We start from the raw sequence: 22261 nt of genomic DNA, 5'->3' as shown, positions 1-22261 counted from the left end.
CTGCTATATGATTTGCCCGAGAAGCTGGAGAGGACATTAAAAAATAAATAAATAAATAAATAAAAATAAAATTGCAATGACGACACAAATACGACGACGACAAAAATACGACGACAAAAATGCGACGACGACGACAAAAATGCGACGACAACGACAAAAATGCAACGACGACACAAATGCAACGACGACACAAATGCAACGACGACACAAATGCAAAGACGACACAAATGCAACGACGACACACATGCAACGACGACACACATGCAACGACGACACAAATGCAACGACGACACAAATGCAACGACGACACACATGCAACGACGACACAAATGCAACGACGACACAAATGCAACGACGACACACATGCAACGACGACACACATGCAACGACGACACACATGCAACAACGACACACATGCAACGACGACACAAATGCAACGACGACCCGAATGCAACGACGACACAAATGCAACGACGACACAAATGCAACGACGACACAAATGCAACGACGACACAAATGCAACGACCACACAAATGCAACGACGACACAAATGCAACGACGACACAAATGCAACGACGACACAAATGCAACGACGACACAAATGCAACGACGACCCGAATGCAACGACGACCCGAATGCAACGACGACACAAATGCAACGACGACACAAATGCAACGACGACACAAATGCAACGACTACACAAATGCAACGACGACACAAATGCAAAGACGACACACATGCAACGACGACACAAATGCAACGACGACACAAATGCAAAGACGACACAAATGCAAAGACGACACAAATGCAACGACGACACACATGCAACGACGACACAAATGCAAAGACGACACACATGCAAAGACGACACACATGCAACGACGACACAAATGCAAAGACGACACAAATGCAACGACGACACACATGCAACGACGACACACATGCAACGACGACACAAATGCAAAGACGACACACATGCAAAGACGACACACATGCAACGACGACACAAATGCAAAGACGACACAAATGCAACGACGACACACATGCAACGACGACACACATGCAACGACGTCACAAATGCAACGACGACACAAATGCAACGACGACCCGAATGCAACGACGACACAAATGCAACGACGACCAGAATGCAACGACGACCCGAATGCAACGACGACACAAATGCAACGACGACCAGAATGCAACGACGACCCGAATGCAACGACGACACGAATGCAACGACGACACGAATGCAACGACGACACGAATGCAACGACGACCCGAATGCAACGACGACCCGAATGCAACGACGACCCGAATGCAACGACGACCCGAATGCAACGACGACCCGAATGCAACGACCACACAAATGCAACGACCACACAAATGCAACGACCACACAAATGCAACGACGACACAAATGCAACGACGACACACATAAATGCAACGACGACACGAATGCAACGACGACACGAATGCAACGACGACCCGAATGCAACGACGACCCGAATGCAACGACGACCCGAATGCAACGACGACCCGAATGCAACGACGACCCGAATGCAACGACCACACAAATGCAACGACCACACAAATGCAACGACCACACAAATGCAACGACCACACAAATGCAACGACCACACAAATGCAACGACCACACAAATGCAACGATGACACAAATGCAACGATGACACAAATGCAACGACCACACAAATAAATGCAACGACGACACAAATGCAATGACGACACAAATGCAGAACAGCACAACTTACCTTTGCAGTCAGGAGGGACAAACATCATAATTATCATGTTAATATTCACCTTCATGCTCCTGATTTTTACTGCCTTCATTATCTACTCACTCTTTTCCTTCTTCTTGCCCCGACTTGCCAGGGAGGCCACACCTCACATGTGTGTATCACTTGCCAGGGAGGCCACACCTAGGTGGATATGTTTAGTCCATGTCACGATACACCATATATATGTGGATATGTTTAGTCCATGTCACCATACACCATATATATGTGGATATGTTTAGTCCATGTCACGATAAACCATATATATGTGGATATGTTTAGTCCATGTCACCATACACCATATATATGTGGATATGTTTAGTCCATGTCACCATACACCATATATATGTGGATATGTTTAGTCCATGTCACCATACACCATATATATGTGGATATGTTTAGTCCATGTCACGATACACCATATATATGTGGATATGTTTAGTCCATGTCACGATACACCATATATATGTGGATATGTTTAGTCCATGTCACCATACACCATATATATGTGGATATGTTTAGTCCATGTCACCATACACCATATATATGTGGATATGTTTAGTCCATGTCACCATACACCATATATATGTGGATATGTTTAGTCCATGTCACGATACACCATATATATGTGGATATGTTTAGTCCATGTCACCATACACCATATATATGTGGATATGTTTAGTCCATGTCACGATAAACCATATATATGTGGATATGTTTAGTCCATGTCACCATACACCATATATATGTGGATATGTTTAGTCCATGTCACCATACACCATATATATGTGGATATGTTTAGTCCATGTCACCATACACCATATATATGTGGATATGTTTAGTCCATGTCACCATACACCATATATATGTGGATATGTTTAGTCCATGTCACGATACACCATATATATGTGGATATGTTTAGTCCATGTCACCATACACCATATATATGTGGATATGTTTAGTCCATGTCACGATACACCATATATATGTGGATATGTTTAGTCCATGTCACGATACACCATATATATGTGGATATGTTTAGTCCATGTCACCATACACCATATATATGTGGATATGTTTAGTCCATGTCACCATACACCATATATATGTGGATATGTTTAGTCCATGTCACCATACACCATATATATGTGGATATGTTTAGTCCATGTCACGATACACCATATATATGTGGATATGTTTAGTCCATGTCACCATACACCATATATATGTGGATATGTTTAGTCCATGTCACGATATACCATATATTAGTGCACTTTTGTGCATGATGTCACTAAGATGACATATCAAAACAACACTCAATTAAAGTGCACTTTTTGTACAGAACGCCACTACAATAGTTTAAAACAAGTAAAGTGCACTTTTGTGCATGATGTCACACAAGATATTTCAATAAGTGTCACATAAAAATGAGCTTCGTAATAGGACATCAAATAGTGTATGTCCTTCACTATGTGGTAGGTTCCTGCGGATGTTATCTCCTTCTGTTGTTGACTATTTTTTCCATACGGTGTTGATGTGGAAATGGTTGCTCGGGCGTTTTGTGGGTGTGGCACCGAACGGAGATGTTGACATGCGGAGTTTCTAGCAGTCTTCATTCTCTAGCGGGTGACTTTTCAAATGATGCTACACATTAGCAGTAATGCTACATTTCATAGCACCTTGACAAATTACAGTTGTCTGTTCGACATCTTCCCGCTTGAAGCCAAACCACCGCCAGACGATGGACCCCCTGCTGTTTTTCTTGGGAATTTAATTCTTCCTTCATTTGTTACCAGATTCGCACCTTCTTTTCTCTCGTATCACCACTCGCACCGCAGCTAACTTTACCCATGCTGCTGCTCGGCGAGGGCGTTTACGTATGTGACGTATGTAAGAAGGTGCGCTTGTTTTATGTCTCTGTGAGAAGGAGAGACAAGAGTGATAAGAGCCTGTAGTGTAATGCCCGCAGTTAAAAGCAACTGCGTGAGAACATATACTCCAATATCACCATATAGTCATTTTCTATATCGCACAGAGACAAACCCACGATGTATCCAGTATATTCCATATATCGCCCAGCCCTAGCCACATCTCAGATGTGTGTATCACATTAGATACATGCTACAACAATGAATGATGTCCTAGGAGTTTAGTCAGGAACACACTGTCTAGTGCTAATGCTAGCGCTAATGCTAGTGAGCGGTTGTGTACTTCAACTGTGCACTTGTCTATGTCATAGGTCATACAACAACGTAATGGACGTCATATATCTCATACAACAACGTAATAGATGTTATACGTCACATACAACAATGTAATAGATGTCATATATCACATACAACAACGTAATAGATGTCATATATCACATACAACAATGTAATAGATGTCATATATCACATACAACAACGTAATAGATGTCATATATCACATACAACAATGTAATAGATGTCATATATCACATACAACAATGTAATGGATGTCATATATCACATACAACAATGTAATATATGTCATATATCACATACAACAATGTAATAGATGACATATATCACATACAACAACGTAATAGATGTCATATATCACATACAACAATGTAATAGATGTCATATATCACATACAACAACGTAATAGATGTCATATATCACATACAACAATGTAATAGATGTAATATATCACATACAACAACGTAATAGATGTCATATATCACATACAACAACGTAATAGATGTCATATATCGCATACAACAATGCGATAGATGTCATATGTCACATACAACAATGTAATAGATTTCATATGCCACATACAACAATGTAATAGATGTCATATATCACATACAACAACGCAATAGATGTCATACATGGCATACAACAACGTAATAGACTTAGACTTAGACTTACAAAATCTTTATTGTCCCCGAGGGGCAATTTGGTTTGCAGCAGTAGTCATTAAAAACAAGGTAGTACAGTAAAAACAAGGTTCAACAGTAAAAACGAGGTACAACAGTAAAAACGAGGTACAACAGTAAAAACGAGGTTCAACAGTAAAAACGAGGTTCAACAGTAAAAACGAGGTACAACAGTAAAAACGAGGTTCAACAGTAAAAACGAGGTTCAACAGTAAAAACGAGGTTCAACAGTAAAAACGAGGTTCAACAGTGAAAACGAGGTACAACAGTGAAAACGAGGTACAACAGTAAAAACGAGGTTCAACAGTAAAAACGAGGTTCAACAGTAAAAACGAGGTTCAACAATAAAAACGAGGTACAACAGTAAAAACGAGGTTCAACAGTGAAAACGAGGTACAACAGTGAAAAAGAGGTACAACAGTGAAAAAGAGGTACAACAGTGAAAAAGAGGTACAACAGTGAAAACGAGGTTCAACAGTGAAAACGAGGTACAACAGTGAAAACGAGGTACAACAGTGAAAACGAGGTACAACAGTGAAAACGAGGTACAACAGTGAAAACGAGGTACAACAGTAAAAATGTGGTACAACAGTGAAAACGAGGTACAACAGTGAAAACGAGGTACAACAGTGAAAACGAGGTACAACAGTGAAAACGAGGTACAACAGTAAAAACAAGGTTCAACAGTAAAAACGAGGTACAAATACATAAAATACATACACCATATAAAACCATCATGAAGGCATTGAGCTAAAAACTAAAAGTATTTGTAATACAATAAAAACTAATCATCACACGTTGCTTCCCACTAAAGTGACTGCATAGCAGCTAAGCTAGTTTAAGAAACCCGTTTACAAAATCAACAGCTGAGGGAACAAAGGATCTTATGTATCTGTTGTGTTTGGCCTTCCTATTACTCGGGGCGTACTTACCTGCATCCTGAGTCTAAACTCTGAGAAGAGAGGCTGCCGAGGGTTGACCAGCATGGTCTTTGCCTTCTGCATGACTCTGGCCTGATAGATCTGGTTCAGGGGGTTCAAGGTAGTGCCTATGGTCTTTTGGCACACCTTGATTATATCACCTAGTCTGTTTTTATTGGCCACACTGAGGTTACCAAACACCTTGATTATATCACCTAGTCTGTTTTTATTGGCCACACTGAAGTTACCAAACACCTTGATTATATCACCTAGTCTGTTTTTATTGGCCACACTGAGGTTACCAAACACCTTGATTATATCACCTAGTCTGTTTTTATTGGCCACACTGAGGTTACCAAACCAGGAAGTGATAGAATAAGTTAAAATAGACTGGATACAAGATGAATAGAACATCCTCATCAGTGTTCTATCAACCTGAAAGCCCCTCAGTCTCCTCAAGAAAAACAGCCTCTGATTGGCCTTCTTGCAAATACGGTCAGTGTTGGCATCAAAGGTCAATTTATTGTCTAAAACTCTGCCTAGATACTTGTAATCGGCAACAAAACAGGACCGTGGTCTGACTCTATGACCGAGTCATCGGCAACAAAACAGGACCGTGGTCTGACTCTATGACCGAGTCATCGGCAACAAAACAGGACCGTGGTCTGACTCTATGACCGAGTCATCGGCAACAAAACAGGACCGTGGTCTGACTCTATGACCGAGTCATCGGCAACAAAACAGGACCGTGGTCTGACTCTGACTATGACCGAGTCATCGGCAACAAAACAGGACCGTGGTCTGACTCTATGACCGAGTCATCGGCAACAAAATAGGACCGTGGTCTCACTCTATGACCGAGTCATCGGCAACAAAACAGGACCGTGGTCTGACTCTATGACCGAGTCATCGGCAACAAAACAGGACCGTGGTCTGACTCTATGACCGAGTCATCGGCAACAAAACAGGACCGTGGTCTGACTCTATGACCGAGTCATCGGCAACAAAACAGGACCGTGGTCTGACTCTATGACCGAGTCATCGGCAACAAAACAGGACCGTGGTCTGACTCTATGACCGAGTCATCGGCAACAAAACAGGACCGTGGTCTGACTCTATGACCGAGTCATCGGCAACAAAACAGGACCGTGGTCTGACTCTATGACCGAGTCATCGGCAACAAAACAGGACCGTGGTCTGACTCTATGACCGAGTCATCGGCAACAAAACAGGACCGTGGTCTGACTCTATGACCGAGTCATCGGCAACAAAACAGGACCGTGGTCTGACTCTATGACCGAGTCATCGGCAACAAAACAGGACCGTGGTCTGACTCTATGACCGAGTCATCGACAACAAAACAGGACCATGGTCTGACTCCATGACCAAGTCATCGGCAACAAAACAGGACCGTGGTCTGACTCTATGACCGAGTCATCGGCAACAAAACAGGACCGTGGTCTGACTCTATGACCAAGTCATCGGCAACAAAACAGGACCGTGGTCTGACTCTATGACCGAGTCATCGGCAACAAAACAGGACCGTGGTCTGACTCTATGACCGAGTCATCGGCAACAAAGCAGGACCTTGGTCTGACTCTATGACCGAGTCATCGGCAACAAAACAGGACCGTGGTCTGACTCTATGACCGAGTCATCGGCAACAAAACAGGACCGTGGTCTGACTCTATGACCGAGTCATCGGCAACAAAACAGGACCGTGGTATGACTCTATGACCGAGTCATCGGCAACAAAACAGGACCGTGGTATGACTCTATGACCGAGTTATCGGCAACAAAACAGGACCGTGGTCTGACTCTATGACCGAGTCATCTGCAACAAAACAGGACCTTGGTCTGACTCTATGACGAAGTCATCGGCAACAAAACAGGACCATGGTCTGACTCTATGACCGAGTCATCGGCAACAAAACAGGACCGTGGTCTGACTCTATGACCGAGTCATCTGCAACAAAACAGGACCGTGGTCTGACTCTATGACCGAGTCATCGGCAACAAAACAGGACCGTGGTCTGACTCTATGACCGAGTCATCGGCAACAAAACAGGACCGTGGTCTGACTCTATGACCGAGTCATCGGCAACAAAACAGGACCGTGGTCTGACTCTGACTATGACCGAGTCATCGGCAAACTTAGTGATGTACCTTGACTGAAGTCTGCTCTGACAGTCATTTGTGTACACTACAAACAGCAGGGGGGGCAGGACCCGACCCTAGGGTGATCCTGTGAGCGTCAGACAGTGTACTATTAACACGGTAATAGATGTCATATATCACATACAACAACGTAATAGATGTCATATATCACATACAACAATGTAATAGATGTCATATATCACATACAACAAAGTAATAGTCATATATCACATACAACAATGTAATAGATGTCATATATCACATACAACAACGTAATAGATGTCATATATCACATACAACAATGTAATATGTGTCATATATCACATACAACAATGTAATACGTGTCATATATCACATACAACAATGTAATAGATGTCATATATCACATACAACAACGTAATAGATGTCATATATCACATACAACAATGTAATAGATGTCATATGTCACATACAAAAGCGTAATAGATGTCATTTATCACATACAACAACGTAATTTGTCATATGTATTTCATACAACAACGTAATAGATGTCATACATGGCATACGACAATGTAATAGATGTCATACATGGCATACAACAACGTAATAGATGTCACATATGGCATACAACAATGTAATAGATGTCATATATCACATACAACAACGTAATAGATGTCATGGATCACATACAACAGCGTAATAGATGTCATGGATCACATACAACAAGGTAATAGATGTCATATATCACATACCACAACGATACATCTCATACAACAACGTAATAGATGTCATGGATCACATACAACAACGTAATAGATGTCATATATCGCATACAACAACGTAATGGATGTCATATATCACATACAACAACGTAATAGATGTCATATATCACATACCACAACGATACATCTTATACAACAACGTAATAGATGTCATAGATCACATACAACAACGTAATAGATGTCATAGATCACATACAACAACGTAATAGATGTCATATATCGCATACAACAACGTAATGGATGTCATATATCACATACAACAACGTAATAGATATCACATACCACAACGATACATCTTATACAACAACGTAATAGATGTCATAGATCACATACAACAACGTAATAGATGTCATAGATCACATACAACAACGTAATAGATGTCGTATACCACATACAACAACGATACATCTCATACAACAACGTAATAGATGTCATATAGCACATGCAACAACGATACATCTCATACAACAACATAATAGATGTCACATATCACATACAACAATGTAATAGATGTCATAGATCACATACAACAACGTAATATATGTCATATATCACATACAACAATGTAATAGATGTCATATATCACATACAACAATGTAATAGATGTCATATATCGCATACAAAGAAGAGCATAGCTGTATTAGCTACATGCTAACATTAGAATCACATTTTGACATAACTTCTGAAGGTTTGCGCTGTCTAAAAGCTTTTCTCGTTTTAAATGATAAATGATAAATGGGTTATACTTGTATAGCGCTTTTCTACCTTCAAGGTACTCAAAGCGCTTTGACACTATTTCCACATTCACCCATTCACACACTGATGGAGGGAGCTGCCATGCAAGGCGCTACCAGCACCCATCAGGAGCAAGGGTGAAGTGTCTTGCCCAAGGACACAACGGACGTGACTAGGATGGTAGTAGGTGGGGATTGAACCCCAGTAACCAGCAACCCTCAACCACTCTACCAACTTCGCCACGCCGTCCCCGTTTTAAGATACGTAGTGAAGCCTGCTTTTTTTTTTTTACAAAGCTGCCCTCCGACAAGTGGTGAGCGTGTACGCAGTAGATAGTCTAAAAATAAATGGTCTGTATTTATTTAGCGGGTTCATCTAGTCAGGACCGAGGTCAGTACCAGGATGTTTTGTGCGGGTGTTGCAGCCTCTCCTTGAGGGGGATGATACTGCAGATATTTCTGGCACATTCCAATATCCTTAAAAAGTCACTTTTGCGTAATGGGGGATATTTTTAATGTCCATCAAAAAGGGTGCCCAGCGGGCTGCGTGGTGGCGGTCTACGCCCATACACCATCATTGAATTGATGAACTGTACTTTGACGGGATTTCTCTTTTGCCTTTCTTCCAGCTGGACCACATCCTCTGCCCCCCCGCCCTCAGGAAGTCCAGCAACCCCGAGCTGGCTCCCGGTCTGAGTCCGGCTCTCAGACTGAAGCGCCACCTCAGCGAGGAGGGGAACAACATAAGGAGGCGGAGCCTGGGAGGCGGTCTCACAGGTCAATATGTCAACTCCTTGTGTGCTTCTCACTAACAGGGATGACTGAATGCAGCAGCACCCTCTAGTGGCCACTCCATAAATGTACACATGTGACTAGTATTAGTATGTTACAGTGTACTAATTACTATGTTACAGTGTACTAATTACTATGTTACAGTGTACTAATGAGTATGTAGCAGTGTACTAATGAGTATGTTACAGTGTATTAAAATGAAATGTAGCAGCTGTGAGAGTGGAGTGTCTCTTATTACGTAACACAGGGATTGCTCCTGATCTCTTAATGGGATCTCCCCCCCCCCTCCCCCCCTCCCTTGGCCTCGTTGAACCGCTTGGCCTCGGTCCAGTCCAGGTGAGAAGGACACTTCACTTGACTACTTTTCCTCCCTGTGTCGCCGCCCTGCAGGAAAGTATCTTCTGCTGCCCGCCCACTCCCAGCCCACAACGTGGCAGCCCTCATCCTCATCTGAGACCTCCAACCTGGTCCGCATGCGCTCCCTCAACCTGGGCAAGTCGGACCCCTCCCTGACCTCCAGCCCGGTGAGTCACAGGCACAAACACCACTATTTGTTAAAATTTGTTATTTTACTTTAATGTATTTTTTTAATTATTTGTTTTATTTTATTTATTGTATATTTATTTATTATTATTATTATTATTTTTTTTTTTTTTCTTTTTTTTTTTTCTTTTTAAAACATTTATTTGGTGACTAATTGTTCATTAGTTCATTAGTGAAGCAAGACACTTCACCCTTGCTCCTGATGGGTGGTGGTTAGGGCCTTGAACGAGTGTGTGAATGTGTGTGTGTGAATGTGGAAATAGTGTCAAAGCGCTTGAGAACCTCGAAGTTAGAAAAGCGCTATATAAGTATAACCCATTTATCATTTCAAACAATCAATCATTCTAGCCTGACATTAACATTGCTGTACTTATACTTTTGACCCAGCAGATTATGTCACATTTTCAGTAGACCCATAATAAATTCCAGGGTTTCCCACACATTCATTTATTTGTGGCGGCCCGCCACGAAAGAATTACGTCCGCCACAAATTAAAAAAAAAAATAAAAAAAAATTAAAAATTAAAAATTTAAAAAAAAAAAAAAAAAAATTTTTTTTTTTTTTTTTTGTCCTCTCCAGCTTCTCAGGCAAATCATATAGTTGATGTAGATGCCCATATCGGCTGTTCAGATTTACTTTACAAAAGAGAAGAGTAGGATACTTCTCTTGTTGCCTTATTTGTATTTGACTTTATTAAATGTATTTATATTAGAAACACAACATGTGTATATAACAAAGGGTGCAAAGTCTGCAGGCAGTAGGAAACACCTGGTTAAGTGTAGGGAGTAAAACTGATGGCAGTCTAAAGTTCAAGATTTTTGGAGCTCTTTGTTCAGTGGATCAGATGTTTGATGAAGCTCTGTGTCTATCTACCACCACTACTGTTTTCTGTTTATTTGTTACTGACTGTGGCAGGACACCTCTGCCTCTGTTTCACTTTATGTTGCTGGTAAATAATATGGTTGTAGTAGTAGGCTAAAGTTAAATTATTTAGTATGCACTAATTAAAGGGGCAGAGCTTTAAGAGACATTTTAGCTTTTATATTTTATAAGATATATTTTTTGTAAGAACCACAATTAATAAATATATTTCAGTGAATAACTTATTGTTCAAATCTGTATATAAATATGTACATAAAGTGTTGTAATTATATTGTAAAATGGATTAATGGATGGATGGGTGGACGTTTAAAACAAAACTGTTATTATTAATTAGTAAGTATACATTTTTTTAGCCTTTTTAGAGGAAATCAAATCATTGTAGTAAATTATGCAAATTACTCAATGATGTCATGGTGACCACGCCCATCGCCACGCCCCCATGGCCACAGGCATCTTGGCAGTTTATGGGAAACACTCATATATATATATATATATATATATATATATATATATATATATATATATATATATATATATATATATATATATATATATATATATATATATATATATATATATATATGTATATATATGTGTGTATATGTATGTATGTGTGTATATATATGTATGTGTATATTTATGTATACCTTATATATATACTGTATATATATATACTGTATGTATATACCGGGGGTCGGCAACCCGCGGCTCTAGAGCCGCATGCGGCTCTTTAGCGCCGCCCTAGTGGCTCTCTGGAGATTTTTCAAAAATGTATGAAGAATGGAAAAAGATGAGGGGGAAAAAAAAACAATTTTTTTGTTTTAGTATGGTTTCTGTAGGAGGACAAACATGACACAAAACTCCGTAATTGTTATAAATCACACTGTTTATATTAAACATGCTTCACTGATTCAAGTATTTGGCGAGCGCCGTTTTGTCCTACTTATTTTGGCGGTCCTTGAACTCACCGTATAGTCTGTTTACATGCATAACTTTCTCCGACTTTCTTGGACGTGTTTTATGCCATTTCTTTTTCTGTCTCATTTTGTCCTCCACACTTTTAACGTTGTGCGTGAATACACAAAGGTGAGTTTTGTTGATGTTATTGACTTGTGTGAAGTGCTAATCAGACATATTTGGTCACTGCATGACTGCAAGCTAATCGATGCTAACATGCTATTTAGGCTAGCTATATGTACATATTGCGTCATTATACCTAATTTGTAGCTATATTTGAGCTAATTTAGTTTCCTTTAAGTCCTCTTAATTAAATTTATATCTCATGACACATGTAATATGGCTTTTAATTTTTTGCGGCTCCAGACATATTTGTTTTTGTTTTTTTGGTCCAATATGGCTCTTTCAACATTTTGGGTTGCCGACCCCTGGTATATACACATATATATACATACACACACGCACACACACACACACACACACACACACACACACACACACACACACACACACACACACACACACACACACATATATATATATATATATATATATATATATATATATATATATATATATATATATATATATATATATATATATATATATATATGTATATATATATATATATATATATATGTATATATATATATGTGTGTATATATGTATATATGTGTATATATGTATGTATGTATGTATGTATGCATGTATGAAATAAATACCCCAGTAGAGCTAACAAACACAGCTGTGCTAAACTGCTGCTGTCCGGCTCTCTCGCTGACGTCACTTCTAGACACCGCCTTTTAAAGGCACAAACACACACACACACACTCTGCTTTCATGAAACGTCTCACAACTGCATACACCAGATATATTTATATATATTTTTTAATCACGCAACAATTACTTTCCCTCGTGTTTAATTACATTTATTGAAAATAAATCATGTTACTAATTAAATAACTTTTCTTGGCAAAGTAACGAGTTACTATAACTAATTATATTAGCGCCGCATAAAACATTATGGTCCAGATATTGTCCAGCAGTTTACTGACATGTACTATTAATATCGCCTCCAGATATCGTTTATCAACCTCCTTGTCTACTTATAACCGGTATCGGTCCATCTCTAGTCTGAATCTTTGTAACAACATCCGGCATCTGTAAAGCTGTCCGTCATGCGAGCGAAGCGGCCATGTTTGCTTCTGCAAGGAAATCCAAGCAGACAAAGGCGGTCGCTTCCAGGTAGAGCGGCGGCGACGACTGGAAAAGAAACGCGCGCCGCGAAGCCACGCGGAGGTGACCTTCACGTGGCGCCGATCGATGATGATCTCGTTGTCCCCGCCGCAGATTGGACCAGAAAGCGGCGGCTAATCCGATGAGTCATCGGCGGTGCACGTCGGGCGGGGGAAAGGTTAACGTGATACCAAAACATGGCAAGTGTGTGTCCGCTGGGGAAGATTCGACACTGATTGGACGATAAGGATGAGGTCATTGCTTAATGAGGTCATCGCTGCGCGCAGGTGTGCCGACGTTGTTATTCAGCCTCAAAACTCATACATTATTCATGAATACATTGAAGAAAGACCCCTCTCACAATATTACAAGTGGGAAAAAGTACTTGGAACTAAGTCTTTGTTCCTTCCAATTGATGCAAATCCTGCCACCTCTGCTTCTGGCCACAGGGGGGTGCTGTTGTGTAGCCGTATCACTAGCTATGACTTCACTCAGTATTTTCAATTGCTGTCAATAATAATGTTCTTGTTATAAATGTGTACTTATTTGGAGTGAGTCAACAAAGGCTGCCTGGACAGAATGTGTGATGGTTTATAAATGAGGTGATTATTATGACTGATCTTGTTTAATGATCACATTTGAGTCTCATTTGCAATGCAGTTGCACTTCCAAGACATTAGATGGCAGTACTGTGTCAGCTTTCTGTGGTGCCTTGACTAACTAGGAAGTTGAATGTGTAATGTTGCGCCCTACAAAGTGTATATACTCTACATACTTGTATATACTTTGATTGTAACATTCATGTTTGTTGTAGTTGTCATTACCAAACTTGGAGGTGTTGAAAATCGCCATGTAAAATCGCTAATGTTAAACAGTAGCATGTATATGGCAAATCCAATGTAAATCAGCATCAAGTGGAGCCTTACTTTTTAGTGCTTTCTATCAGGCATGCTTGCTTCGTTGTCTAACTTGGAAGTAGCTTTTTCCAGGAAGTTGAATGTGTAATGTTGCGCCCTAAAAGTGTGTATACTTTGCATACTTGTATATACCGTAATTTCCGGACTATAAGCCGCTACTTTTTCCCCCCGTTCTGGTCCCTGCGGCTTATACAAGGGTGCGGCTTATTTACGGCCTGTTCTTCTCCGACACCGACGAAGAGGATTTCGGTGGTTTTAGTACGCAGGAGGAAGACGATGACACAATGATTAAAGACTGACTTTTCAAATACCGGTAGGCTGGTTATTTTGATAACGTACAGGCGAGCACTTTGTATTACTTTGCACCGTTGTATTATTTGTACTCTGCACGAATGCTGTTCACCATGTCAAAGATGATTGAATGATTGAAAGATTTATTGTTAATAAATGGGACGCTTTGCGTTCCCAAACAGTCATCTCTGTCCCGACAATCCCCTCCGTGGTAGCAGGAACCCCTATATACTACGGTAATTACACATCAAAACCCTGCGGCTTATAGTCGGGTGCGGCTTATATATGGAGCAATCTGTATTTTCCCCTAAATTTAGCTGGTGCGGCTTATAGTCAGGTGCGGCTTATAGTCCGGAAATTACGGTACTTTGATTGTAACATTCATCTTTGTTGTAGTTTGCATTACCAAATTTGGAGGGGTTGAAAATCGCCATGTAAAATCGCTAATGCTAATCAGTAGCATGTATATGGCAAATCCAATGTAAATTAGCATCAAGTGGAGCCTTACTTTTGAGTGCTCTCTATCAGGCATGCTTGCTTCGTTGTCCAACTAGGAAGTAGCTTTTTTCCAGGAAATTGAATGTGTAATGTTGCGCCCTACAAAGTGTATATACTTTGCATACTTGTATATACTTTGATTGTAACATTCATGTTTGTTGTAGTTGTCATTACCAAATTCGGAGGTGTTGTAAATCGCCATGTAAAATCGCTAATGCTAAACAGTAGCATGTGTGAGGCAAATCCAATGCAAATTAGCATCGAGCTAGCGCTTTTGAAAAGTGGAGCCTTACTTTTGAGTGCTCTCTATCAGGCATGCTTGCTTCGTTGTCCAACTAGGAAGTAGCTTTTTTCCAGGAAGTTGAATGTGTAATGTTGCGCCCTACAAAGTGTATATACTTTGCATATTTACATATACTTTGATTGTAACATTCATCTTTGTAGTAGTTTTCATTACCAAATTAGGAGGTGTTGAAAATCGCCATGTAAAATCGCTAATGCTAATCAGTAGCATGTATATGGCAAATCCAATGTAAATTAGCATCAAGTGGAGCCTTACTTTTGAGTGCTCTCTATCAGGCATGCTTGCTTAGTTGTCCAACTAGGACAGGGGTGGGCAATTAATTTTCACCGGGGGCCGCATAAGCAACCCGAGCACTGCTGGAGGGCCACACGACAATATTTCAATTACATTTTGCTCAATATTATTTTTGATATACCGTAAGATAAATAATAATGATGATAATAATAATAATAATTAATAATAATAATAATTTAATTTAACCTAACTTAACTTTATACAAAAGCAGATTGCTTTTGATGGTCACTTTATCCTGCATTATCCAACATTTTTCCCCATCAGATTTGGACAACCATCTGTTGTTAAAAATAGTTTTTAATCATATTTATTTTATATTGTTTTTTATATTGGTTTTATATGTAATTGTTTTTTCTTTTTATTCAGTCATTGGTGGAGCTAAGGATAATATTTGAATATTGTTTTTAATATTGTTGTGCAGCACTTTGGAAACATTTTGTTGTTTAAATGTGCTATATAAATAAAGTGGATTGGATTGTCACACCTGCCAGCTTGTCCCAACACGCATTTACCTCTGTGAACAAGTCATTACCTGTGGTTGTCTCTTTAATTGACTGCATCAGAGCTCTCATCCAAAGTTAGCGAAAAACAGTCCAAGTCTCCGGGCATTATCAGCGCAACAAAGTCCAATAAGCACTCCTTAATAAACTCTCCGTCAGAAAACGCCTTACTTTTTCTGGCGCTTTTGTGAGAAATGACGAAACTTGTCCTGACGGCTGCATCTCTGGGGGTGTGAAATATGGCACAAAGTCCTTGTTGGGTTTGCAGTTTTACCATCAACGCATCAGCCTCCCTTGCGCGCGCTTCATCAGACACATTCCGGTATTTTCCCTCGTGTTTCTTCGTGTAGTGGCGATTAAAATGATATTTAAACACAGCAACCTGTACCACACATTAAGCACACGGCTTTACCATTAATTTATGTAAAGAAATACTTGGCAGTCCATCTCTTGTTGGAAACACGCCATTCCTCATCAACTTTTCTTTTTTTAGCGTCTCATCACTTGTCTCTATGCACCTTCACTCACAGGTTCCCCCCGGACATACGGCATAAATAACACATTTCAAAATAAAAGCAGCACAGTTGTATTGCGCGCACGACATAGATGTTTTTTAAACTTTATTTTGTAATTTGTAATTGCACCGTTCAATTCACTCACAATCGCACACGCGCATACGTCCACACGGAAGTAATACAAATAACGTTTTTCAAAACAAAAGCAGCACCGTTGTATTGCACACTCGACATAGATACTTTTTTAAATTTATTTTGTAATTTATGATTGGCCTCACGCGGGCCGGACAGGGATGCGCAAAGGGCCGGATGCGGCCCGCGGGCCGTACAATGCCCAGGTCTGAACTAGGAAGTAGCTTTTTTCCAGGAAGTTGAATGTGTAATGTTGCGCCCTAAAAGTGTGTATACTTTGCATACTTGTATATACTTTGATTGTAACATTCATCTTTGTTGTAGTTTGCATTACCAAATTTGGAGGTGTTGAAAATCGCCATGTAAAATCGCTAATGCTAATCAGTAGCATGTATATGGCAAATCCAATGTAAATTAGCATCAAGTGGAGCCTTACTTTTGAGTGCTCTCTATCAGGCATGCTTGCTTCGTTGCCCAACTAGGAAGTGGCTTTTTTCCAGGAAGTTGAATGTGTAGTGTTGCGCCCTACAAAGTGTATATACTCTACATACTTGTATATACTTTGATTGTAACATTCATGTTTGTTGTAGTTTTCATTACCAAATTAGGAGGTGTTGAAAATCGCCATGTAAAATTGCTAATGCTAAACAGTGGCATGTGTATGGCAAATCCAATGTAAATCAGCATCAAGTGGAGCCTTACTTTTTAGTGCTTTCTATCAGGCATGCTTGCTTCGTTGTCTAACTTGGAAGTAGCTTTTTCCAGGAAGTTGAATGTGTAATGTTGCGCCCTAAAAGTGTGTATACTTTGCATACTTGTATATACTTTGATTGTAACATTCATCTTTGTTGTAGTTTGCATTACCAAATTTGGAGGTGTTGAAAATCGCCATGTAAAATCGCTAATGCTAATCAGTAGCATGTATATGGCAAATCCAATGTAAATTAGCATCAAGTGGAGCCTTACTTTTGAGTGCTCTCTATCAGGCATGCTTGCTTCGTTGCCCAACTAGGAAGTGGCTTTTTTCCAGGAAGTTGAATGTGTAGTGTTGCGCCCTACAAAGTGTATATACTCTACATACTTGTATATACTTTGATTGTAACATTCATGTTTGTTGTAGTTTTCATTACCAAATTAGGAGGTGTTGAAAATCGCCATGTAAAATTGCTAATGCTAAACAGTGGCATGTGTATGGCAAATCCAATGTAAATCAGCATCAAGTGGAGCCTTACTTTTTAGTGCTTTCTATCAGGCATGCTTGCTTCGTTGTCTAACTTGGAAGTAGCTTTTTCCAGGAAGTTGAATGTGTAATGTTGCGCCCTAAAAGTGTGTATACTTTGCATACTTGTATATACTTTGATTGTAACATTCATCTTTGTTGTAGTTTGCATTACCAAATTTGGAGGTGTTGAAAATCGCCATGTAAAATCGCTAATGCTAATCAGTAGCATGTATATGGCAAATCCAATGTAAATTAGCATCAAGTGGAGCCTTACTTTTGAGTGCTCTCTATCAGGCATGCTTGCTTCGTTGTCCAACTAGGAAGTAGCTTTTTTCCAGGAAGTTGAATGTGTAATGTTGCGCCCTACAAAGTGTATATACTTTGCATACTTGTATATACTTTGATTGTAACATTCATGTTTGTTGTAGTTGTCATTACCAAATTCCGAGGTGTTGTAAATCGCCATGTAAAATCGCTAATGCTAAACAGTAGCATGTGTATGGCAAATCCAATGTAAATTAGCATCGAGCTAGCGCTTTTGAAAAGTGGAGCCTTACTTTTGAGTGCTTTCTATCAGGCATGCTTGCTTCGTTGTCCAACTAGGAAGTAGCTTTTTTCCAGGAAGTTGAATGTGTAAAGTTGCGCCCTACAAAGTGTATATACTTTGCATACTTGTATGTACTTTGATTGTAACATTCATCTTTGTTGTAGTTTGCATTACCAAATTTGGAGGTGTTGAAAATCGCCATGTAAAATTGCTAATGCTAAACAGTAGCATGTGTATGGCAAATCCAATGTAAATTAGCATCGAGCTAGCGCTTTTGAAAAGTGGAGCCTTACTTTTGAGTGTTTTCTATCAGGCATGCTTGCTTTGTTGTCTAACTAGGAAGTAGCTTTTTTCCAGGAAGTTGAATGTGTTTTGTTGCGTAAATAGAGGTTCCGCTGTATCCTCGTTAGCTTTCCAAAGCATTTTAAAGACAACCCATATGTGGCGCCACAATTGTCTTTTACGATCCCGTGAATCGTGGTTGTCCTTAAGTCCCCGACCATTTGTCTAGTGAGTACACAGCTTTTCTGTCGTATAGTTGCGTCCGAAACGGCGGCATAACAAGCATCATCTTGATAAATATTAGCGAAAGTCACTTCAGTTGTCATTAAGGATGTAACAGTCAACGGTATAATGATAAACCGTGGTACAATTCCGGACGGTTAGTAATACCGTCTCAATTTTTTATTATCGAAAACCCGTCATTTCTTCATGCTTTTTAGGCAACACTGCTTACTTCCTGGAAACGAGAGTCACATGCGCACTAGCGTTGTTTGGCTCGGAAAAAAAACATGGCAGAACACAACTACACGGACTTTGCCACTGATATTTCCCCTCGGAGTAAACAGGGCCGAGCGCTTGGTTTAACTTTTTAAAATTTCCCCTCGCTTCCCGGCGTGTGTTTAGGAGCGCACTGCTGTGTTTGGATGGAGACAGGTGTGGACAATATTGGAGACACACTAAAAGTATACAGCGAAGGAGTAAAACTAGTTGATGTTGCTTTTATTTTCTCAATACAGCGTCCATCAGCTGTGACTGAGAGTTGACGATGTGAGGAAACATGCAGCAGGCGATGTGTCGTGAACGTTGTCACAACTTGTTTAGAAAGTCTTTACTTTGTTTACTGGGGTGATCACTCCTCCTTTATTTAACTGTATCAGTGTTCAAATAACATCAGTAATAGCTCAAATGTTTTGTCATCTCATGGAATTGAACACAGGCTGTGAAGATTGTGTATTCGATGTGCGAGGTGTCACTCCTCTTTATTTTTGTTGGCCAAACTATTGTACTGAACCATTAAAAGCGGTTGTTAAAGAAGAACAAAGCTTGTTTATTAGACTTTATCTTCATTAGCCAAACTGATTTGCGTTTTATATTGATATCAAAAAGTAAACGCCGAGTTTTTTTACATTACGTTTTTTGTTTTTGTTTTTGAACAATGTAACACGGAACATTGTAAAATGGAACATAGTAACAGAAAATTGTATCAGGGAACATGGTATCATAAGACTGAACAATGTTAAAGTTAAAGTTAAAGTTAAAGTACCAATGATTGTCACACACACACACTAGATGTGGTGAAATTTGTCCTCTGCATTTGACCCATCCCCTTGGGGAGCAGTGGGCAGCAGCGGCGCCGCGCCCGGGAATCATTTTGGTGATTTAACCCCCAAATTCCAACCCTTGATGCTGAGTGCCAAGCAGGGAGGTAATGGGTCCCATTTTTATAGTCTTTGGTATGACTCGGCTGGGATTTGAACTCCAACCTACCGATCTCAGGGCGGACACTCTAACCACTAGGCCACTGAGTGTAACACGGAACATAGTAACACGGAACATAGCGACAGAAAATATTATCAGGGAACATAGTATCACGGAACATCGTAACTCTGTTTTATCAAACAATCAATAATTGGGATTACAATATTGATAGAAAATAATCGTAATTATTATTTTGGCCACAATTGTTTTAATACATGAACACTATTTTTATATATATGCACAAAAAGTGCAGTCACGCCTCATGTCCAGAACATTGTAACACGGAACATCATAACACGGTACAATGTAACACGGAACAATGTAACACGGAACATTGTAACACGGAACATAGTGACACAGAAGATTGTATCAGGGAACATAGTATCTTGGAACATCATAAGACTGAACACTGTAACACAGAACATTGTAACACGGAACATAGTGACACAGAAAATTGTATCAGGGAACATAGTATCACGGAACATCATAAGACTGAACACTGTAACACAGAACATTGTAACACGGAACATTGTAACACGGAACATAGTGACACAGAAAATTGTATCAGGGAACATAGTATCACGGAACATCATAAGACTGAACACTGTAACACAGAACATTGTAACACGGAACAATGTAACACGGAACATAGTGACAGAAAATTGTATCAGGGAACATAGTATCTTGGAACATCATAAGACTGAACACTGTAACACAGAACAATGTAACACGAAACAATGTAACACGGAACATAGTGACAGAAAATTGTATCAGGGAACATAGTATCTTGGAACATCATAAGACTGAACACTGTAACACAGAACAATGTAACACGAAACAATGTAACACGGAACATAGTGAAAATAATTGTAATTATTATTTTGGCCATAATTGTTTTAATACATGAACACTATTTTTATATTTATGCACAAAAAGTGCAGTTACGCCTCATGTCCAGAACATTGTAACACGGAACATCATAAGACTGAACGATGTAACACGGAACAATGTAACACGGAACAATGGAACACGGAACAATGGAACATTGTAACACGGAACATCATAAGACTGAACAATGTAACACGGAACAATGTAACACGGAACAATGTAACATGGAACAATGTAACACGGAACATCATAAGACCGAACAATGTAACACGGAACATTGTAACACGGAACATTGTAACCCGGAACATTGTAACACAGAACATTGTAACACGTAACATTGTTACACGGAACATTGTTACACGGAACATAGCGACACAGAAAATTGTATCAGGGAACATAGTATCACGGAACATCATAAGACTGAACACTGTAACACAGAACAATGTAACACGGAACAATGTAACACGGAACATTGTAACACGGAACATAGTGACAGAAAATATTATCAGGGAACATAGTATCACGGAACATCATAAGACTGAACACTGTAACACAGAACAATGTAACACGGAACAATGTAACACGGAACATTGTAACACGGAACATTGTAACACGGAACATAGTGACAGAAAATATTATCAGGGAACATAGTATCACGGAACATCATAAGACTGAACACTGTAACACGGAACAATGTAACACGGAACAATGT

The 22261-nt window shown here is 39.8% G+C and overlaps 1 protein-coding gene across 2 annotated transcripts in view; it reads left to right on the top strand.

Annotated features, from left to right (window-relative positions):
- Positions 1 to 22261, top strand: part of LOC133655247 (microtubule-associated serine/threonine-protein kinase 4-like) — a 96948-nt gene that overhangs the window by 53399 nt on the left and 21288 nt on the right. For both annotated transcript variants that reach the window (XM_062055226.1, XM_062055225.1), the window contains 2 exons: positions 9900 to 10047; positions 10453 to 10586. In XM_062055226.1, the coding sequence (XP_061911210.1) occupies positions 9900 to 10047; positions 10453 to 10586 (282 nt within the window). The remainder of the gene's footprint in view (positions 1 to 9899; positions 10048 to 10452; positions 10587 to 22261) is intronic.

This window comes from Entelurus aequoreus, linkage group LG08, assembly GCF_033978785.1.
Source record: "Entelurus aequoreus isolate RoL-2023_Sb linkage group LG08, RoL_Eaeq_v1.1, whole genome shotgun sequence".
Taxonomy (NCBI): domain Eukaryota; kingdom Metazoa; phylum Chordata; class Actinopteri; order Syngnathiformes; family Syngnathidae; genus Entelurus; species Entelurus aequoreus.
The sequence above is the reverse complement of the archived record's forward strand: the minus strand, read 5'-3'. Positions and strand labels throughout refer to the sequence as shown.